We start from the raw sequence: 23,628 nt of genomic DNA, 5'->3' as shown, positions 1-23,628 counted from the left end.
CAGTTATGGTTTTGAGGGGGGTTAGTTTTGTGGGGGTTCAGGAACCCACACAGCATTGTGATGAGGAGCTGGCATTTGTTACATGACATAAGAGCAGACAGCTGCCACACTTAACATATAACATAAGCACGCCTGTGGTGATCTAGAGACATTTCTCACATATACATATCAGAGTCCAGGTTCTTTTAAATGTTCCAGAGAGGGAGCTTTTAATGTTAAATATCAAATTTACTTACTTATGAAGCATTACATGTGAAGAGTGATACAGCAGTATGCTGAAATCACAAGACTAGACTCATATCAAACTGCTGCCCTTCATGAGTATTTCTCAGAGGCAGGGTTTGGGACCTCGGCAGTCCAAGAAGATTAATGCTTCTGCTTGTACCAGCTGCTTTCAAATGAAACAGAAATCTTTACAGTGCAAAAATGAAGCTTGCTTTCCCTTTTGGTTTGGATGTTAGATGTCTCTTGGACTTAGAAAAACACTTTCCCTGTGGGGACACAACCTTGAAAGTAGATCTCCCAAGCCCTACTCATTAAATTCAAGACAATGAATATTATTGTCTGCATGCTCATTTACTATCTGCCAGAACATTCCTGTTTTTATTCTCTGACTCCTTGATTAAAAAGGACAGGATTGGCCTTATTTCAGCAAGGGCTCTGAAATACTGCAAGACTAACTCTTGCGGTAACATGATTTTAAGTGTTTTGCATGTACACTCACATTGCAAGTACTGTCAGACAGCTGTCATGCTTAAAACAAGAGAATGCAGGTAACCTAGCTAGATTTCCATAGACAACTGAAATTAAAGCATTCACATTTCAACTAAATTAAGCTCTGTCTTCTTCCACAATCACTTCACAATCACAAACCCAGTATATTTTCTTCAGTAGCAGTGTATTCTGTTAGCAGATTGGTTAATAGGGAAACTCAGAGTCTAAGTGGCGATTTTATTTTAGGGATTTTCGTTGGGTTTAGACACAGCAAAAATGATTTTTTTTATACTTTGATCAACAAAAAGAAAATATACAATTTACTGTGGTGGTAGCAGTTTAGTAGGGTACTAAACCCCCTCTTTCTTTCCTCCATCAAGATTCCAGTTTTATCTTCAACTAAGTAAAACTCAAGGTAACATGAATGAAAATGGAAGGTGTCCATCTTAAAAAAAACAGTCTTTAATAACTACTTGCTCAACATCTTTCAAAAACTTTATACAGGTCAGGCAGGTTAGCAAGCTGCAAAATGTTGCCATCTTCTGCAAAGTGTTTAGGAGGTAAAAGATGAGTCCTAAAAGCTTTGTAAAGCACATGTTCCACAGTCCACTTCCATGTTATTGAACCAGAGTCAGAATCTTCATTCTGAAATACGGGAAAACAAGGACAAACAAACTGAGGTTCTGTTTAACTAGAGGAGAGCATGCCTTAAAAACTTTACTATGTAAGACTACAGCAATTGTAAAATTCTGCTGGTATTAGAAAAGTTCATTCTATACAGTCAGTTCTAAGCTCTGTAAAGTCACTTGCAGAATGGGTGAGCTTAGCTGATCAATTAGGCAGATATTTAGACACAATCAGGTTGTACTTTTAATTTATATGCATCCTTATTCTTCTATAAAAATATAGCATAAAAAATACATTCCTAACTCAGAGGCCAAGAAGGCTTGTAATAATATTAAGTACACTGCAATGCCCAAAGTTAAAAGGTTCCCTCAATACCTATAATACTTCAGAAAATTTAAGCCACACACTTTCAGAATCTTGCCACACTGCTAATTGATTCAGTTCACTGAAAGAGCTGGGATTAGAAGTCCATATCTGAAAGAGCAGAAGTTTCCTGTATGTTGTTAGTCATCTGGTCACAGGACTAGTTACAGTATTCTCATACCTGAGAGTTTGTTGGGTTAGATTCCTCTATTATATACTGCTTTCTGATGGAGTAGAACATGGCTAGTTCTTTACTCAAGCTTTCAAAACACTCCTTTTCTTCATCCCAGTTTACCTGTTTGAAAAAAAAAAAAAAAAAAAGTAATTTTATAGAATCTGGGTAGCAGAGAGACTCCATAGATATTCTTAATATGGAAAATTTATATTAATGTATTGGCCATTTTTGTCCTGGTAAAGTAAAGGTATAGAATGAAAAACAGGGTAGGAATGCAGGCTTTTAAGTCAAAATAGATGCTCAGACAGTCAGTAGTTATGAATACAAAACCAAAGCATAACTAATCAGTAATCACAGAACAGCATCTGGAAAACATAACAGCACATTTAAGCTGCACCAAAGACTGCAAAGGCAGACTGGAATTACTTAAAGTAAAAAAAGTAATTATGCATCAATACAAAATAAATTTGAGAGACTATACCTCTGTGGCCAAGCGCAGGATAAACATAGGCAGTCCTTCCAATGGTGGGACATAGTTGTCTATCAGAAGTGGTAACCCAGTAAGATTTCCTTCCTGCAAGGCAACACTGCTGCTTCAGTAAAAAAAAGTTCTTTCTTGCAGTAAATGCACCAAATGCACCAAAAACTCTTACATATTTTAAGACTGATTCTTACCAAACTCAGTGAGCCTTACAAGTTTTTAAAGCCCAATGCCAGACAGACATTGCACGAAGAGATTTATTGGTGGTGTTTACTTTCACAAGGTGTGTATTAAGCCACTCAGCTCAGGGAGTGGCTGAATTCAACCTTCTCCTCTAGCTCCAGGTTACATAGATACCACTTCCCAGGCAAACATCCAAATGAAGTGCCTGAGCCTGATGAAGCTGTTCACTTTTGTATAAAGAAAGTAAGGGATGCCTTAAGCCACGCAAAGTAAGACACACTGAGAGCCACAGTGGTGCTGCAGCCCTGTCTGACTTAAGACTTGGTTAAGATGCACACCTTGCTGGTTAAGAGATCTGCATTCTAGTTATAGAAGCAATGACTTAATTATGGATTGCCCAGAGAGGCAGGGGGTTCTTGAATATCTCCCTCACTGGAGATATTCAAGAACTATCTGGACATGATCCCATGCTACGTGCTCCAGGACAACCCTGCCTGAGCAAGGAGGTTGGAACAGATGACCCACTGTAGTCCCTGCCAAACCAACCCATCCTGTGACTGTAGCACCCTTCTTAAAGGCAGCCTAAGTCCTGAGAGTTTTAAATTAAAGGGTTATGCTATCTAAAATCTTATTGGAACTAGTTCTTAGTGATAGTAAGCACTGCAAGCAAGCTGCTGCAGTTATCTGTCACCAAAATATACAATTACGGAATCATTTAGATTAGAAAAGACCTTTAAGATCTAATCTAACCATAAACCTAACATTGCCAAGTCCACCATTCATCTACTGTCAGAAGTAATAGCTGCAGTCACCTCATCAATTTCAAGAGAGAAATAATCTTTCAACATTTCAGTCTTCTTTTTCAAAAACTCTACAATGTATTCAGCAAGCCCTTCTTTTGGGCCATCTTCTTCTGTCCAGCCACTTTCAGGATCCTCTAAAGCAAGCATTGAAAGCTCATATAAAGGAGCTGGCTCCTAAAAATGAAGAAGGCAAAACTTTGGTTAATGATCAGCACACTCTATAGTAAATCTGTAACTTCTTCCTTCACATACTAATTAATTCTAATACACTATTTCTGGCCTGCAGCACTAACAGTTCTGTTTATCATAACCAAGCTAAAAAGGTATGAATCTCTTTCTTCTTTCTCTGCAGTCCACAATCCCACTGAGCACTGTGATATTTTACAGGATAAACACTGGCAATCAACACCGTATTTCTGCAGACTGTATGTTCCAAGTGATTATTTGTCCCAATGCAATGAGCAACAGCAAAACTTGGTAAATAACTACAACTGACACTAATAACAAGCAGCCAGGATGACAATTTAACAGTAGCAGCTACAAAAGTACTAAGTTTGCTTCTTTTCTGTTCTTACTGAGAAACAAAACAACATTCCTATAGTGGACAAAAGACAACCTGAATGTGCAACTAAAACTATGCATTTATCTGAAAGGACAGACATACTGTAAATACATTTTCTAAAAAAACTTTTTCTATAGGATATAATGTAAAATTATACTTACAGACAACCTTAAGACTCCAAAGTTTGCAAAGTCATAAATAAGTATCTGGTAGAAGAGTTCTTGGCTAAATTGAAGCACAAAAATTAATTATATGGACAGGATTGCATATCTACAAATTACCATAATTAAGAGGGGAAAGTAAGGAACATCAGACATATATATCCAGTCCTATTACTAAGGATCTTACTTTGACTCAAGAGTTTAAGGGTTCACCTGCATTGTCTAGATATTTACAATTAAATGTGTTTCTTGGTTTCTGACATCATCAGCCACACTGGTGCAGAAATGTGGTTGTTACATACTCAAGTATCCAACTGCTATCAGTTTAATCACTGATAATTTATATTTCAACTTCTTTATTCCTTTAAGAATATGCACTGTAAGAAATGCAAATAAACTGGGAAATTAATAGATGTCTATCTTAAGTCTAATCTCTGAATTCTTAGAAAAATTAAAGTAGCTGGCCCTGTAAGGCTGCACAGGCAAAATTACAAATTTAATGTTATAATCATGTCCTGCAGATACACTTAACCCAAGTGGATACAATGTTTTCCAGGACTTTTCTGAAGCCTCTGCTTTATACCATGATCCTGAAGTGAATCATGATGATGATCATAGATTATCTAGATCATTATGAAGCAAGAGAAAGCCTTTCCCTTTCCACTGAGTGTGAGTACACAACACAGTAGTTGGCATTTTAATTACACTGATTTCCAGCAACTTTTCCCAAGTGTGCCAGACTTGTTTCCACTGTTCTGAATGATTAATGTTAATCTTTAGCCCCATGACTTTTCAGACAGACAGACAAGAGAACAATGTTGTTTTCCCTGTCATTTCCTTCCTTCTTCTAATTAGCTTCACAATTGGTACTTATTTCAGCTGCCAACAGGTCTAACAACTCCTTTACCTGAGTTTTGTTGTATTGAGAAGGTACAGCTTGGTCTGGTACTGGGCCAGAGCCCACTGAGGACTGACACAACCAACAAATGAGTGCTCATGTAGCATCTCCTGAAGTTCTGAAACAACAGAGAGGTGAGGAAGAAACAAAAGAATGTCATTTCATAGTTGCAACCCTGCCCTCATTTATTTGGTTGAGTGGTTTGTGTATTTTTAGCATGAAAGTCTCAGGTTACTGTTCAGTCACTCCTACACCCCTGCTTCATCTTATATCCTTGTATGACCAATTATTCACAAGTTTTGAAATATTAATAACCTTTCTGCAAACTCATACTATTAAAGCATAAAGGAGAATAGTTATTTAACATTTAAACTACAAGTGCAAATTAGAAAAAAATAAAAGTAAAGTCCCTGTGTATGAATAGCCTTTCAAAATTAATTTCCAGCCACAAGAGATTGGTGAGGAGCACATACATACTTCAAAAACTGCAGGTGTAAACCAGCTTTGCAACACAATCTGGGTATTATCAAACTGAATTCTAGAGGTGTGATAGAACAGGTCCATAATAATGTTTTTCATAATTTCTTTACTTTTCTCTCACAAAGTAACCTTTATTCAAAATATATATTTATATGAGTGAGAAGGCTGGGAAAGGTATGAGAAGTCAGATTTCATAAAAGAGTTCATTTTAGGCATTCCACAAAAAAAAAATTCACTAGTTGCCATACATGGGAGCAGCTTTGTTACTGATGTTTGGCACTTCAGTCATGGCACGAACAAAGCACTAGGCTACCCTAATTCCACTGTTATGCTTTCCAATATAAAAGACTGAGAAAGGATTTCTCTCTTTCCAGTCTCTTTTAGGAACTTCTTACAGATGTGACGATGAGACACAACCTGAGGCAGCTTCACAAGTATTATCATGCATTTTGAGAGATTCAGAGACAACCCTTTGATTGGGTCAGAATTACCAGTCTTCTGCAAAACATTTACTGGAGCACAAGTAAAAGTTCATGCTTTCTAAAGTTTAAGATTCTTATCAATTTATATAAAAGTTATTTATTACAGATGTCTGTGTGGAGCATCCCAAATTCTTACAACCAGAAAAATCAAAATAAATCAAACAAAACCACCAGGATGTGAGATTCCTAGCATTTAGACATGTGAATAATAAGGGTATGAGTCAGTGTAAGTTGCGTTCAGACACTGAATTAAGAGGGAAACACCCTAGAAAGAATCACAAACCTTTTACCTTTGTCTAGAACAACTCTTAACAAAAAAGAGAGTATTTTACAAGTCTCACCATTTCATGTAAGTGGGACAGATACAAATAAAAATGAAAAGCAAAAGCTTTTGTTAAAAACTTGCTTAGCAGCACAGTAAGTTCACTGGACCTCCTTTTAAATACCTTTTCCCATTTCAAACAGTCATATTTAGTTGGTGGAATAATAGTAATTTTGAGAAACAGGTCTTGCTTACTTGCATGTGCCTGGTTACTAATTTCCTCCTGGAGAGTCAACACACTGGTCAAGTTGATAATTCTTCTTCTAGGGGTGCAGGCAGCAGTCATGTCCTTTCTGGTATCATCTTTCTCCAGTTCCACGTCCATGTGTTCCCGTGGTCTCTTCCTGCCATACCAAAACAAAACGAATTATGTTCAATTCTCCTATCACTTAGACCAAACACAGCAACAGATGAGATGCTCAATTCACATGCTGTATGTTAACACAGGAAATGCAGTTTCCCAGAAAGACAGTTTTATTTTTGCTTCTGAGGAATAATCTGTTAGGAAAGGGTAGTTCAGAATTTTAAGAGAGATTGTGACACTCTAATACAAATCACATCAGGCAGCCGTTGCTTAAGCACCAAGCAGATTGGGCTTTAAAGGATACATCAAAAATGTTTGTATTTCTAATGATTTTCTTCTCCATGCCCATGTTTCTGTAATACTGGGGAAAGGGAATCAGATTCCCTCAGAACAGCTTCTGCAAGAGCTATAAAGTTTATAGCACTTTAGCCTTTACTAGGGTAAAATTCACCTGTCAAATTCAGTGATGTAGTTTCTACACCTCACAAAAGGAAGGCTTCCAGGAAGAGTCAGAACATTAAATTAATGCCATTATTTATGCTGCTTCCTGCCTTTCAGTAAGCACAGAAACAATATTCCAGTCACTAAATTTATCACAAGTTACATAATTTACAGATCACAGATTAGGTTTAATTTCTCAATAAAATGTCATGAAAAGTTAATCTAGAGAATTTTTCCCTTCTGGAAAAGCAGAAGTCCAAAGAGATCAGAAAACTCTATAGTTTCAGGGCTATGCCATGAAACAAATAGGTAGCCTTGCACCAGTTTAGGAAAGGTGGGACTAACCGAGAAAGTACAGTCTCAGAAGACAAGCATCCACTCTTGCTCAGCCCCCCTGTATCCTCCTGAACATCAGCCATTTCAACCAGGTCACTGACTTCTTCCATTTCAGCATCCTGGGGCCTGTCTGCACCCTCTGGAGGTCCTGCATTAACCTCTGTTGTCACTTCAGTTGGGCCTGCACTTAGGGGGTTGTTCACTGGCTGAAGAAAAGCATCCAATTTCTGCTCTCGGGAATCAGTGCGGACCATCTGATGCGCATAAACTTTATCGCTGGTTCCCTTGGTAACCACAGAAGAGTTTGCTGCTACAACCTCACTGGAAGAGCAGTCAGCCCCTGGAAGCAATGTCTTCGTTCAGACATGAGGAAGCAAAGAGAAGAGATTGAACAAGAAAAAAAGGAGCAGAAAGATTAATCACACTTCTCACAGTACCTTACTGCTCAGAGGCAAATTTGAAACCCCTAGCAACAGAGTGTCAGCTGCTTAAAAGGCCACCAGCTTTGCACTTGCTATCCACATAGAGTGAATGTCATCATCTTGGCAGCTGAAATCATTAGCTAACATTCCTTTGTCTCAAAAGAAAAAATCTTTAAGGTAGAAAAATCACAGGAAAATTAGTTTGTATAAAAATTCTAGTAATTCTTATGCTATGCTTTACATAAAGAGAGAGTAGAGTATCTTCTGACTATTTTTCTGGTAAGATTAAATACAAAGTGTTATCAAATACACAGAACAGTTTCCTCAATCACATCATCTTCACATAAATCAGGGCAGAATAAAAAAAAACAATGTACCACATGTGAAGGCTAACATACTTATAAAATCAAGACAACTAATCAGGTACTTGACAGAAATGTACTTAAAATCTTATCATACTTCTTTTTCTCTCTTTTGCCATATTGTTAACACTGATATATTAAAGTGACTTGAAACAGAGCAAAGTTCCAAAGATACCAGTACACTTGTGTCATATCTGCGAAGATTTTACTATTGAACAGAATAAATTATCCCTGATCATTAAAATAATGCAGAACTGCCATCACTCCATAGATGTTCTCACCTGAGTGAAGTACATCCTTGAGGAATTAGAGCCCAGTAACTTGCTCTCTACATGCTGTTGCACACGCTCCAGAATACTGTCTTCATGAAGAAAATGGACCTCGTGTTTTGTAGGATGCACATTCACATCGACATTCTGGGGGGCTATTTCCAGGCTGGAAAACATTTTAAAAGAAGTTAACCTAAAATAACCCATGGATAGCAGAGAAAGCAAAAATTGGTTCAAATTTGACAAAATTTGTCAGGCTTGGTGACATTATTCCATACAAAGAAGTCAACAAGATCCTGAAACTTGCTAAAGTTATATTATAGTCAGACTTGTTTAGGTAATTAAAAAATAATCCAAAATCACTCACCAAAATGAGTTTATACAGGTAAGCTTAAACCAACCTCTTCCACTGTCCAACTACAAAAACCCACTTTTAGAAATATCTTTTACTTGCAGTGTCTCATGAATTAATAGGAAAGGACTTCAGCTGAAATTACAGATACTACCTACTTCTAAAACTAAGGTCTGTCTTCTTAAGATTTCCTTAATGTTAATTTAATTAGCTCCTGCCTGGTGATGAACTACCTCAGTACAATGCTCAACATTATCATGAGGAACAGAAGTGTCCTTCTAAACCTACTCACCCTAGTTATATCCTACAAGAAAGCATTAAAAGGCTACTTCTTCCTATTACTTTACCTTAAGTATAGGAATGGGTGCGTGCTTTTTGGCAAATAAGCAGCGTACACAGTTTCTATGGCTTTGCGCATAGCAGCTGACTCTACCAACCGATCTGAAACACAGAACACAGCGCTGTTTCCAAAGAGCCCAGCTAAAACACACTGCACAGTGCCCAGCTACTCCTTCAGACAAACATCTTCATGCTTTGTGTCTTCAAAGGGAACCCGTTTTACCCATTTTCCTCCAAGACGTATTTATTCTTCATATACAACAAGGAATAGACTGTATTTTCTCAGCATGTTTTACATTTAAAAGTATTTTTTCCCACAAATACTGAAATAACCAGACTACCTTTTCATTATTTCATAGTCAAGGTTTGTTGCAACCCATGCCAGTTTCGCTGGAGAATGGAGAGACCAATCTATGCAAGGTGGCAGGACACAGCCATAACCTCGATACTCTGAAGTTTCTTTAAGTCCAGTCTTAGCTGTTTTTCACTAAATACAGTGCCAAGTGTGATGAACATTGCAAATCTAAAAACACTTTAAGATTTACAATTAACTGTAATTTTTATTCTTAAAAATGTTTTTAAGAATGCTCATGCACTTTGTAGATCTTCAGAAAGTTTTGTTCTTCTGATTATGTAAGCAACATATGAATGTACAAGATGCTGCCTTTTTTTAAAACTTACGGTTTATGAAGAGTAAAAATATACATTTCTTCACAGAGTAGTTTGCATTTGTGATGTAACCTTTCATTTTAAAGGCCAGATTTGCATCTTCACAGTCCACTTCTATGAGTTCCCTATTAAGTTTAACAGAAACACAAACAAAAAATTAGTTCTGTTGATGTAAATTTTGAACAGTACTAACAAGCAGTGATATTCTGTTTTGCCAGTTGGCAGGGTCAACACAAAAGACACAGACACAAGCTTTAAGGAATGAGTGTAATTAACTGTAGTTCAAAAGAGCAAAGAATTACAAAAGGATAATATAAGTAATGAACCTAATCATTACTAAAAAAGATTGCCTACAATGATTAAGAAGATACATCATCAGTGACCCCAACACTTTACCATCACCCAGATTCACACATCAGCTGGGGAGCCCTAGCCACAGCAAAGCACTGGACAGCCACTCCTGGTAAGTGGGAAATCCCACGCAGTGTGTCCACATGTAGGTGAAGACTCCACCTTCACTGGGAGAGTGTCCAGCTTTTATTTTGTTTAATAAAAAAGCTCACATAACTCTAATGTGGAAACATCTGGTTTCATTCTCCTCTTGGGTTCCAGCCAAAGCCTGGCCGGGGTTAAAGGAGGAACCAAGGGAGTTGGCTTTGACCGTATACCTCCAAACAAGGTCAGAAGTCTGATTTCATGGCCTTGTCCATCCTCTAAATTTGGGAAGATAAATATGTTCTTATCACACTACATATTTTGCTAATGATCATGTGTATTTTGCTAATGAGTAGATACAAATATCATAAAACATATGGTTGGAAGGTTCATCTAAAGGTCAACTTTGGCTCAGGGCCTATTGTTCAAGTCTCACTACTTCATATAGTGATTTATTTTCTATCACAGTTAATGAAAATATTAGAATTATTTGAGAGCTCAAACACTGACTTCTGGGTCACAGTAATTATTTAACCTGAATTACATAATTTCCTCTTCTTAAGTGTAAACTGGTAATATTGTTGGAATCTGTAAAATTACCCCCATTATCTTTTTAGTACTGTAACACATCACAGTATCCACAGCATTATAATCTGCTGATAATTCTAATACGAATTTCATTGTTTAAGTCATTGACAGTGATTAACAAGAATACTTCAAAATTTTCTGCAGCCAGGGAAGCACAAACACATTTTTACTTGGACAACTTTGTCTACTATTACTAGTCTATTATGTCTTGGTAGTCTGTTAAGAAGTCATTAAAATGTAAAAACCTCTCTTGCTCATGCACATAGATCCTAACATTAACTATTTTCATAACAGTTTTAATAATTTTCATAATGCATTAGTCAAGGAAAATCCATTTTGGTAGTTTGTGAGCACAGCTCTCTAGGAAGCCATTATGCCAACTTTTAAAGTTAGCACAGAACAGACTTAAGGGCTACTTATTTCCAATTCAACCTCGATATATACCAAGTGCCATTTTTATTTGTCTTCAGTTTTTAACACCATCTTGAACTGGGTATATTATTGTTTGAAAAGAAATTATCAAAACATTTACTTTGAAATGGACAATTTATCCCGAACCATACAAAGGAAAAACTCTTTTCAAATGAGTATCCATAGCAGAAATAAACAAATGCACAGCAATGAAATACATAGAACACTGCAAACCTCATTACTTAGCAGTTTCTCTATTTTTCTGTGCTTCCTAAAGGTGTTTTCATGAATTAGAAGTTACATTCATTTAATGTTAAGCTTGACTTCAGTCAATAACAGAATAGAATCAAAGGGACACCCAAATGTTCATGGGACAAATTCATACAATGAATTCTTCACAGCTGAAAGTCCTAAAAGTCTCATAAAGAGACTTTTTCCTAAAATGGCAGATACATCTTCAAAGGATGATCTTTTGTTTTTTTAACTTTTTCTATCTGATTTCCACAGCTTCAGCTAATGTAGCTTTTGTCAAAATAGGAAACCATAAGATTTCAGGAAGAAACAACAGTAGCTTCAAAATTTCTAAGGTAGCAGACAGTAAGAAGAATTTTCATGGTACAGGAAGAAGCTAGGAACTTGTAGAGAACACAGGTTCAGCTTGCTGTTTTTACACGAGCACACAGGAAGTTTCAAGCAGGTGGTTCCTTTTCAGTGCATTAAAGGAAAAGCTTTGTAACTTTCCTCTCCCTTTAGGTGCACAAAAAAAAAAGTCATACATTCTGAAAAGAAGTGAGAGCTCTCTAATTGCAGTACTGCCTCTTCTCTGAAATTAACCATGAAGAAAACAAGAAAAGTTATCATAGGCCACGGTCTTTAAAGAGAAAAGGGAGGGTGACTCACTGGAAAGCTTCCTATCAAAAGGAAACGTACCTGCTAACAGCATTTCCGAAGATGGCCCTAATGTTGTCCACTGTTGAGGCGTTGGATAAGGTTCTAACATCTGACACGGTGTCACCTTGCTAAAGAGAGTAGGATTGAGTATCAATCAATTCACTTCTCTAGAGGAACTTTTAAAAATACTTTAAACAGTAACATTTCTAAAAAAAAAATGCAGGGAACAATGTATCATTATATTTTTGTATTCCTATTTACATATTTATGATCAAAAGAGCAATGGATGGTAAATGGCACATGTTCACAAGATCAGCTAGAGCACATCAGATGCACTGAGGCTAGTAATTCCAATTTGGAAAGTGAGGAACACACTCAAGTTCAGTAAATAATTATCAAGAATGGCACAGAACAAAGATAATCTACCCCAGCCTCTTCCTTATTGCCTCTCTTACTTGGTAATCAGGCCCTTCAGAGAAGCTGAAACAACACATGAAGCTAAACCAAATACAGCACTGACCACACAGAATCCTCCAAACTCCTGACAAATATATTTTTGTCTTGTTTACTTCTAAATGATGTGCTTTCTATCCAAAGTGCACCAACATACCCTTCATTTCAGTATCAGGGAAGGGTCTCTGTGCTGTTCCTGTTACAAAAGATACAGTGCAAACTTTCTGGCATTTTCAGATATACACGTTATGTATATATACACAGACACATACAGACTCACAGTGAAGTTACAAAGACTTTATCTACACACCTTTTTAACTGAAAAGCTGATGCCTGAGTTATGGATGGCATACCTGAAAAACAGATCAATATAAGTCTGCAGGATGTGGAAGAAAAGGTAATTGCTTCCCCAATTGCTGAAAATCAGCTAGTAATGGGGCAAGCAATTTCACTTCCTGTTAGGCACCAATTTGAGCCAAACTGAGCTTTTGAAGACTGAACAGCTAAAAAAACCCAAACCAGGTGTGTTCTATTTATAACTCAACTGTAACCATAAGAAATTCAAGGATTAGCTTAGCTTATTTCTCAAAAAAAAAAAAAATCAGCTTCTACAGACCTGTTTTTTCAGTTTCACTGCACAGGTTTAACTAAAAACCCCATGAAAACATCCTCAGTATAACAGAATCAAGTCTCAATTACTATGGAAAAGCATCTGAATAATGGCTGGCCCACCCTTCTAACTTCCCCTACCCAGACAGTTCAGCTACCTGTGATCCCATGGCTGATATCTAATTCACTACAGCTGCATAATCTTGGTTCAAAATTTGAGGGAAATTACTGCATTGAGAGAAAAAACACACCATAGAACCTTGCAAGATGAGAAAGGTAAAAATGCAGACAAAGATCAGACTGCTGTGACTGAACTGAAAAATTTGAGAGGGAAAAAGACCCAAAATCAAGTAATAGAAAAGTCCTAAAGAAAAATAACAACCAATGAGCTGGAGGGCTGTAACTCAGCAAGATTTCAGATCATCCTGTTCAACAGAGCAGCAGGATCTGACCCTCTACCTCCTGGCTGAAGTCTGGCTAACCCAGTAAAGGTTCTTAAATAGTTTATTTGGGGAATAGACTAAACCTTGGTATACAGTCTTGCAACTCTTTGCTACTTTTTGTGTCTTCTGAAAGTGAAAAGCAATTATTTTGCTTAAATTGTGCAGATCCTGCTTGCAAAACCTCTGCACACTATGGGAGACTACAGCAGTGGCAAAAGATACAACCAAATGGCCCAAGAAGGGAACAACCAGTAGCTAAAGAGATATTACTCCTTTTTGGGGATGTTAATTTTCCATTCAACTTTTCTGTACTCAGCCAAATCTCAATGTTCCTGGGCAGTTTTTACATGAATTCTATTCAGCCCAGGTACATTTAGAGTTCACTCATCCAAGTCCATCACCATTTCTTTGCTCAAGTTCTTACAAATAATTAATAGCCACAGACAGAATACACTGCTTCCTATCTGGATTTTTCACATCAAATTGGATGGACTGTTATCTGACATTGCACACTAACAAATAGTTTAAAAAAATGTAACAAACAAAATCACCACCACCAACAACAAAATGACACCAAACACAGAGTTGCCAGTCCCTCTGAAAAACCCCAGTACTCTCCATGGCAGTATATAAAATTAGGAGCCTCCCTTTTGAGTTTACCTGCTAACAACTTCTAGTATTTTTGCATATTCTTCATTTGGATTCTTTAGAGCCTTCCTCCTTGTATTTACATTGTAAAAGAGATCTTCAACCTACAGAGAAAAGGTTCACAATTAAAAGTAATTTTTAAAATTCTCTCATATTGTAGAATTCATCTAAATCCATCATGTTAATTTTTATTTTATATATAAATTTTCTGGGAATATTTTGGTTTATGGAAAATCAACATTCAATTTATTCCTTAACTCCCTTGGTTCACCTAACAAACTGCAGCTTCAGAGATGATGCTGTTATGTACCTTACAGTGTAATTGGTGAAAGGGGAACAGAAAAGGAACAAGAGAGAACTGGCACAAAAACCCACCGTGATCTGAGTTCCTTGGTTTCCAGCACAGGGCTTCGGAGGGGCTTTGATTTTCCCATCACTGTAAGTAGCTCTAGGCAGAAAATAAGAAGTTGTAAGACATCCAGATTTACAGGAAGGCAGACATGGACAGGTGAAAACAAAGGATGAAAACAAAAGAAATCCCGTCATTGTCACACTCCTCCCTCCAAAGAATTTGGGACACTGAGAATTGGTTTTCTCCACCTTTCTGCTGGAGTAAAACTGTCCTCATTGACTGTAAGAGCCAGAGGGGCAGTGGGGGAAAGAGAATAATAGCAGAGGAAAGGAGGCAGATCATGGCATATGCATTTTGAAATTGTATTACTGAGATTTCTCCTCTAAAGGTAGGATTACTGCATTTTTTTCTTTCTTTAATAGCTAGACACAGCCTAGTATCAATTCTTCCACTAGACTTTACACTTCAGTTATGCTAACAAGAAATTCTTGACTTTACTCTAAGATCTGTTTCCTTTGACACTAACACGATTTTGAGTGTAAGAGATTTCTGACCCATGTAGGTCTTTCAGCAGGTTATAGAGATGCATAAATTCAAAGGACAGACTTTTTCTTTCCCTCTAACATACCCTGTGTATTTAATGCAAGAAAGACCATAGTCACACAGTCTTTTGAAAAACCAAGATTCAGAACACCTCCTTTTTCCCACTCCCTTTTTTTAAAAGTATTTAAGAAATTAATGGAAAAGCTTGTAATTTAGATGAAGTTTTCAAAAGAATATTCAAAACTCTTTTTGGATAGGATAAAGCCCCTATTGTATCGTAAAGATATGATAACAAACTAAGCTGTAAGTTCCTGTGCTGAGACTTGTGAAATTTGCCAGATGTGATGCCCGTAATATATATATACAACTTTTTATCCTGAAATGGAGAAAAAGATAAATGTTTAACCTACATTAGCTACCGAAATAGAAGTTCTTTCACGATTTTCTGTCTCCCCACCCTACCGCCACCAATTTTAAAATACATTATTAAGCTACAGCTTAGCTTTATAATTTGAAAAAATACATTTTCTCACATTCCAAGTCTTTTTGATTTCTGCCCTTACCACACCCTCCTCTGTAACAGGAGCTCTGAAATTGATACATCTGTTTGCTATTGCATGCAGCAGAAGTCATCTGGACAATAGGTAGCATACCTGAATGCACACTTTGCATCGGCTGTTTTAGTTGTTACTGTAACATGGGCAACATGACTGATGCTAGCCAAGGCCTAGGAAAAGAGAAAGCATGTTTGTAAACCTTGCTCTGAAGAATGCTGAGGCATGTCCACACTTTAAACACCATCATTAAATTTCAATATACCCCTTGCAAGTAATAAATAAAAATCCTTACAAGGAAATTGCAGGTCAGTAAAGCTTAAACAAATTCTAGTATCTAAAATACTAAACTTCCAGTAATTTTATCCAGGAGATCCTTCTGGCTTCCCTAATATTTCTCTATTTCTGATGATGCAAGTGGTTAACTATATAGCATAATTAAAAGAAATTTGCAAAATTATTAAAGTTGTGCCTTTTTCTTTTTTGTGTTAACTAGAAGCCAGCTGGAAGGTTTTAGCTGTTACTCTCACACTCCTGCCCAAGCCTTTCTCTTGACTATAAGTAATATTACAAAATTAGGTCACAATGGTTTTCCTGGAAAACTCAAAGGACATTTCTACACAGACAAAACCAGACTCAGGACCAGACTCCACTGGCTGTGAAGATGAATATGTTTAAAGTGTGTAAGGAGAGGACCCAAGCAATCTCTACTCTCAAGCGTGTGAGGATCTATGTATCTGAGCACAGGACACATATACCTTGTTCATCCAGAGGGGAAAGCTAAACTCATCCGTGACTGCACTTCCAGAGTTTATATAGAATCCACGAGAGTATGAAGAACTAGCATATCTGAGGGGTCAGCAAAACTAACTTTGTCTAACAGCAAAAACAAAGGAAGACCACTGTACATTTTGCACATTTAGTTTTAAGTGTGGTATTTAGACAAATGTCTGACATCGAAGATTCACCTTCCACCTGTACATTCCTGAACCATCATTTGAGAAGGCAGGCTTTGTTTCAGTTTAAAAAAAAAAAATCTTATTCCAGAAAACAAGAAGAATATAAACCTCCCTATAGGCATCCACCTAATCTTGAAAGACACTGAAATGTATTTTAAACTGTATTTGCATAGCAGACTCTCTCAGAAAACAGAAGCTTCTGCACAGAGTACTGGAATTGTGATACTATGTACAGCTCAGTACAGCAGAATAACAACAATGAACAGTTTCAAAACCTTGATGAATAGCTTACCTCACCCCTAAAACCATATGTAGAAATACTAGCCAAATCTTCAAATTTTTGCAGTTTACTCGTAGTAAATCTCTCACATACAATGTCCAGATCTTCTTTCTATGTGAAAGGGACAAGCAACAGTAACTTTACAAGTTTTTTCAAGATCAGACACACTTATAAATTGAAATATTTTTAAAAGGTAGTATTAAACAGCAGCATAAACCTGTCAACTTTGTTTACTTACTCTGATACCACAGCCGTTATCTTGAACCTGGATGAACTTCAGACCACCTTCTTTAACTACTACCTGGATACTCGTAGATTTAGCATCCAAACTACAGAAACCAAGAAACCAAGAAAGCAATTTCAATCACAGAGTTCTGTTTAATACCTTTATCCATGATCTGGATGAGAGGATTGAGTGCAGCCTTATTCAGTTTGCAGGTGACACCAAGTTGGGCAGGAGCATTGATCTGCTGGAGGGTAGGAAGGCTCTGCAGAGGGATCTGGACAGGCTAGATTGATGGGCTGAGGTGAATGGTATGAAGGTCAACAAGATGAAGTGCCAGGTCCTGCCCTTGGGTGACCACAACCCCATGCAGCACTACAGGCTGAGGGAAGACTGGTTGGAAAGCTGCCATGTGGAAAAGGATCTGGAGGTGCTGCATCTCTAACAGCAGTAGAACATGAGCCAGCTGTACCCAGGTGGCCAAAAAGGCCATTGGCATCCTGTCCTGTATCAGCAATAGTGTGGCCAGCAGGAGCAGGGCAGTGATAGACCCCCTGTACTTGGCACTGGTGAGGCCACACCTCAAATCCCATGTTCAGTTTTGGGCCCCTCTCTACAGGAGAGACATTGAAGTGCTGGAGCCTGTCCAGAGAAGGGCAAAGGAGCTGATGAAGGGTCTGGAGCACAAGGCTGATGAGAAGAGACTGAGGGAGCTCGGGATATTCAGCCTGGAGAAAAGGAGACTCAGGGGAGACCTTATTGCTCTCACTTCCCTGAAAGGAGGATGTACCAAGGTGGGGGTTGGCCTCTTCCCCTAAGGAACAAGTGATGGGTCAAGAGGAAAAGGCCTCGATTTGCGCCAGGAGAGGTTTCAACTGGATACTAGGATGCATAATTTCACAGAAAGGGTGGTCAAGCAGAGAACAGGCTACCCAAGGAAGTGTTTGAGTCATTGACCCCGGAGGTATTTAAAATTCTTGAAGATGTGGTGCTTAGGGACATGGCTTAGCGGTGATTTGGAGTGGTGAGTTAATGGCTGGACTTGACCGAAAGCAAACAATTCATGAATTTCTCAAACAATAACAAAACAAGCCGGAACACAAACGCAAACATGAACGGGGCTTTCCAAGCGGAGCTGCCTCCCATGCGTTCCGCACGGGCACATCTCGCCCCTCCTCGGCACCCGACCTCCCGCCCGCCCCTCGCTGCACGCCGGGGCCGGGACGCGGGGCCGGAACGCGGGGTCAGCCGCGGCAGAGCCCCTCATCCACCCCGCCCTACGCAGCGCGGCCGGGCTGCGGGAGGAGCGGACCGGGCGTTACCAGTTCTCGATCATCTCCTTGATGGCGTTGGCCGGCCTCTGGATGACCTCGCCGGCGGCGATGCGGTTCACCACGGCTTCATCCAGCCGCCGGATGACGCCGGCCATGGGCGCCGCGCGGGAGGGAAGGAGCCGCGCTCGCGCCGCGGCCGGGCGGGGAGCGGGGCGCGCGCGCGCCGCCGGGGCTGGGCGCGCCCCCTAGCGGCTGGGAGGCCGCGCCGCGAAGGCGCTGAGGGAGGGGAGGCCAGGCCGGGAGCCGCCAGGGCCCGCAAGGGATCCGTGGGGATCCGACCCGGGTGTCCCGGGACACAACGGGCTGGGACTGAGCCAGCAGGGCCCTTGCGGCCTAGAAACCCAGTGAAATCCTGGGGTACACTGCCAGCAGGTCGAAGGAGGTGGTCCTACCGGTCTACTCAGCCCTGGTGAGGCCACATCGGGAGTGCTGTGTCCAGTTCCGGGCCCATCAGTACGAGAGAGACTTGGAGCACCTGGGGCAGGTCCATGGGAGGGCAACAAGGTTGGCTGGGGGTTTGAAGCATCTTTCTTATGAGGACAGGCTGAGGAAGCTGGGCCTGTTCAGCCTTGAGATGAGATGACTGAGATTGGACTTCATTAATGTGTATAAATAAATACCTAAAGGGTGGATGCCAAGGAGATGGAGCCAGGTTCTTCTTGGTGGGGCCAAGCAATAGGATGAGAATGGAAGAAACTGATGCTCAGGAAATTCCACCTGAATATGAGGAAATCTTTTTCCTGGTGACTGAGCACCAGAACAGATTTCCTGAAGAGTTTGTGGAGTCTCCCTCACTGGAGATATTCAAGCACCCTCTGGATGCAGTCATGTGCCATGTGCTCCAGGGTGGCCGTGCCTGAGCAGGGAGGTTGGATCAGATGACCCAGTGTGGTCTCTTCCAACCTGACCCACTCTGATCTGTGAATTGCTGTGAGCGCTGTGGCATCCATCAAGGCTGAGCTCTGCCTATGGCAGCAGGACTGCACTGGCTGTGTGTATGTCTCCAATCACAGGATCCTTTCCAGTGTGTCCCTGTATCCATTGTGATATATGTCTCTGCAAAATTGCAGTATACATTGTTACTCAGCAATTACTCAAAAATATAAAGCAGATCCTTAAGTGTGCAATGGCTAAAACTTGGCAGCTACTTCCAAGCTTTGGGGTCTCTTGAGGTTTGGAGACACTTGTTGAGCAGAGCTCTTGCTTTCTCTGCCAGTGGAAATAGGGTGGTTAAGTACTGGAATGGACTGCCCAGGGAGGTGATGGGGTCAACATCCCTGGTGGTGTTCAGGAAACTACTAGTTGTGGCACTTGGTGCCATGGTCTGGTTGACAAAGTGGTGATCAGTCAAAGGTTGAACTAGAAGATCTCAAAGGTCTTTTCAGCCCTGAATGATTCTATGATTCTGTACAACTCATGCATTGTTTGTTCTGGGACTCATGGAGCATGACCAGTGTACAGGAGACAGCAAGTTGTTCCCTTCCTTGCAGCAGAGGAAGAGACCATAGCCATGATGCAATGAAACCTGTTGGTCTCTCACAGTAGTCCTGACCAGAATGGTTGCAGACAAAGGAGTCAGTGGAACACACATGAATTAAACATCCAGCATGGCTTTGGGCCTGTGTTGTCCTGCACAAAACCCTTGTCCCCACAGAAGAACCTCAGCCCATTGTTAAGGAGAAAGTTGCTGGCTGTCCTACTTCATACCATGCAGCAAGGAATTCTCATGTGCACATCCTTTCTGTTTGACAGCAGAAATTAATGGATTTTCTTTCATGCAAGAAAATCCTAGAACAGCTTGAATGACCAAAATGAGGTAACCCTTTCTGCAGACAGGGTCTGTATGATGCAGTGTACTTGCACTGGAGGCCCATTCAAGGCTTCACAACTTAAGGCCCCCAGTATCAATAGGGAGGTAAGATTATCTCTCTTCCTTTTATTTTTATATATTGTTTTATAAGAGATACTGTCTCTGCCTTCATTTTTCCATCTCGAATAAGAGATGGTACTGGGATGGTAGCAGTCCAGCATCTCCTGGTGCAAAACAGCTCTTCACTGCATTTCTTTAACAGTAACCACTGCTGCTTTCAGGCAAGCTGTGAGTGGGGTTTCAGAGAAGCAAAGTTTCTCCAGGATGGCAGTGTCTCTGCAGTGCCTTGTGAGTGTGATGTAGCAAGTGTATTGCTGTGTAAAACACCAGAGTATATTCATGTTTTTTATGTCTTGCTTGTAGCTGCAGCACCAAGGAATGAACATCATCCCACTTGAAGATGCTCTACAACTGGCATCTCCTGATCTAGTGTAATATAACTTCAGCTTCTTCTCATCCTCTTCATAAACATCTGTCTTCATCTTTGAAATTGTACAGTAATTGTAAAATGCTGGCTGCAATAAACGAAGCAGTTTTCATTTTGCAGAAGGGGAAAGAAAAACTTACCCTGAGAAGTATCCCTCCACAGGTGTCACTTGAAACAGGACAATCCTGGCCAAGGGTGGGAAGAAGATGCAGTCTCTCTGAGGAACATGTAGAGCAAGAAGCAAAACCACTTCTGAGAGTGTTAAGGACTAAGTGTGTGAGACCTGGACTGTTCTCACCTTGCTATAAGGTGCTTTGCCTTCCAAGGACATCTTGTCCTCAGCACTGTCTGGGATGGTTGCTACAAATTTTCACTCTGTCTAATTCTGTAAGTACATACCTACATACATACAGGTGCCATATGTACAGGTGCCTGCAGTGCCCCCCAAGCATGACAGATCTCCACAAAAGCCCCTTTTGAGGCTGACTTCAGGTTCCCCAATTTTTGACCTTGGCAAAAATACCTAGGTGGAAGACAGCAGTCCTGCCCCACCACCTCCCTTGTCTGTGGCTTCCTGAACCTTCAGGTTGCAGTGACAACTATCTTGGCCATGGTGCACTTTTGTTTTGACTTGCAGGAAAAGATTCAGGAGCTGTTGGGATGAGTGAAGCAGGGAGCAAAGGGTTAATAGGGATAAAGAGAGGGTGACCTACTGTACAATCACCTTGACTGTGTACTGTCCTGGGAAGCACCAGGAACATGGGGGGCACTGAACTTCAGACCTGATGAATCTGGCGCTGCTCCAGGATCTGAACTTAGAGGATGAATCTGTTTTCAGTGGCCTTAGACAGCCACAAGTGTCATCCAGAGCAGCTGGAAATGGGAGAAGGAAACTGCTGGATCTCAGCATTCAATCTGGGACAGAAGACATTTTCTCCCGTGCTCAGCATCTGCCCTGGACCAGCCAGTAGGAAAATCTTCACATTAGTTCCTTATATCTGTATTATAATTTGTATCACAGAGATGCAGCTCATTTTACTGGATGTCACTTTCATGAAGATTAAAATTTTTTGTTGTCTGTGCCAAAATCCTAATTTCTGTATAGAAGCTGGTGTGAAAAAGTCTATTTCTCTGGCTGCAAGCAGCCACCAAAAGACTTCATATTTGCATTGCATCTGCTCCAACTGGAGGTCAGCCCTGCCTGCTCATACCTTGCAAGCTTTGCTCTGACCCATTCCAGTTTGGATTGTTTTCTGTGACAGTGTGTTAAAAAATGAATTTGTTTTTATTAAAGCATATCAAAACCAAAGTAGATTCAATTTTAAATAATTTAGGACGATATAACCAGTGTATTTTGGTGTCAGAGCTCAGAAGTAGTGTTAGGTCGAAAGAAGTGGTGACAAATTAATGGATAGAGCCTGTTGGAATCTTAATGCTTTTTAAGATGCCAGAGATGAAAGCTGATATATTTAGCAATCAATGCTATGAAATTTCAGAAGGCAAGAATTAGTTTCTTAGAAAGACATGAAACTGAAACAGTCCCACAGTCATCAAAAAAGTGTAGTGAGTTTTTTTCCCTTGAGACACAGAGGATCATTTAATTAAAAAAAACAAAATCAACAAGTAGAAGAGCTGCAATCTTACCAAAATCTTTCTTGTGCTGGGAAGAGGTGGCCTAAGTGTCAGTAAACAATATGGATTTTTGAATGCTTTGTTTCTAATTAGAAAATCTATTTTCTTAAATGCAAATATCTATCTAGTTTTGGGTCTGATAATATAAATCTAATACATTATTTTACACATAAGAAAGAAGTCTTTTATGATGAGGTTGGTAAAACACTGGAACAGTGCAGGGAGGTGGTGGCAGCCCCATCCCTATAAACATTCAAGATCAGGTTGAATGGGGCTCTGAGGAACCTGGCCTAGCTGAAGATGTCTCTGCTCATTGCAGGGGGAGACTGGGCTAAATGATTTTTAAAGCTCCCTTCCAATCCAAACTGTTCCAATTCTATGATACTTGATACCATTTTGAAGTCCTAGCCACTCATTACCTGCAGCATGTGCTTACTATTCCAACTCAAATATATCAGGAACCTCAGAAAATATATTTGAAACTTATTTGTAAGTTGCTATTGACCCCTTCAAAGTCCACATTGCTTTATTTGCCTTGAGCAGTTAAAAGAGAGTATTAAGAAATAGTAAATAAGATTTAAGAAATAATTGGAGCATGGGATTGATGGGATTGTAGCACAGGGGATGCAAATAAAGCCTGGCTGGCACAACACTGTCTACTGTGCAAAACTAGAACCCAAAACCATGTCCTGTAACATGAGACATGGCTGTAAAAAAGGCAGAGATCTGCTACACTGAAGGACTGAAGATTGATAAAATCAATTTGAAAGCTTAAGATTATTAGGGTTTTAGACTGCAGCTCAAGCAGAATAGGAGGTTAAAAGATAAGGATTGCTTGAACAAAAAAAGTTTGATTTTTTTGTTTGTTTTTAAAGAGAAGCAAGTTGAACAGCATTCCAGTACACTACTACTTTAATAGAATTCCTTGTAAAAAACAGCTGCATTTTTTTTAGGTGACATGCCTGTATCTGGAAATGTATTCTCGTTTGTCCTTGAATAATTTCCCATGGTGTGCATGTTAGTGGAAAATGGCATCTTTCACCCTTCTTATAGTTTTTAATGCTGAACTTCAGCATAGTTTATGACAGTTTCTCAAAAATGTTTCCAGTTGCCAAGAAAGAGATAACTGAAAGAATGCAAACAAATAACCTTGATTCACAGACCTCTGCTTCTTTTCAGCTTGTCTTGACAGGCACACAGAGTGTCCAGGCAGTTCTTTCAACCCTTATCA

At 39.6% G+C, this 23,628-nt stretch overlaps 1 protein-coding gene and 1 long non-coding RNA gene across 8 annotated transcripts; one reads left to right on the top strand and one right to left on the bottom strand.

Moving 5' to 3' along the window:
* Positions 1-931: 931 nt before the first annotated feature.
* On the bottom strand, positions 932-18,672 carry MLH1 (mutL homolog 1). Of its 7 annotated transcripts, none has more exons than XM_086847003.1 (19): positions 18,457-18,672; positions 17,150-17,240; positions 16,924-17,022; positions 15,772-15,845; positions 14,599-14,671; positions 14,236-14,327; positions 12,834-12,876; positions 12,110-12,198; positions 9,758-9,870; positions 9,085-9,178; positions 8,398-8,551; positions 7,342-7,685; positions 6,447-6,595; positions 4,977-5,085; positions 4,070-4,133; positions 3,356-3,520; positions 2,361-2,453; positions 1,886-1,999; positions 932-1,359 (listed from the first exon to the last, which is right to left on the bottom strand). In XM_086847003.1, the coding sequence occupies exons 1-19, from the start codon at positions 18,561-18,563 to the stop codon at positions 1,192-1,194; spliced, it is 2,235 nt and encodes a 744-aa protein (XP_086703129.1). In that variant the 5' UTR covers positions 18,564-18,672; the 3' UTR covers positions 932-1,191. The 7 variants fall into 7 exon arrangements, with proteins under 7 accessions (XP_086703129.1, XP_086703137.1, XP_086703158.1 ...); XM_086847011.1 differs by having other exon boundaries at positions 18,447-18,636; XM_086847032.1 differs by lacking the exon at positions 12,834-12,876 and having other exon boundaries at positions 18,447-18,602.
* LOC111923625 (uncharacterized) lies at positions 18,631-22,381 on the top strand. Its single transcript, XR_002861174.2, has 2 exons — positions 18,631-20,383; positions 20,702-22,381. It is a non-coding gene; the product is annotated as an uncharacterized LOC111923625 (long non-coding RNA).
* Positions 22,382-23,628: the final 1,247 nt, after the last annotated feature.

The sequence above is a fragment of the Cyanistes caeruleus genome, chromosome 1, assembly GCF_971803275.1.
Source record: "Cyanistes caeruleus chromosome 1, bCyaCae1.hap1.1, whole genome shotgun sequence".
NCBI lineage: Eukaryota > Metazoa > Chordata > Aves > Passeriformes > Paridae > Cyanistes > Cyanistes caeruleus.
The sequence above is the reverse complement of the archived record's forward strand: the minus strand, read 5'-3'. Positions and strand labels throughout refer to the sequence as shown.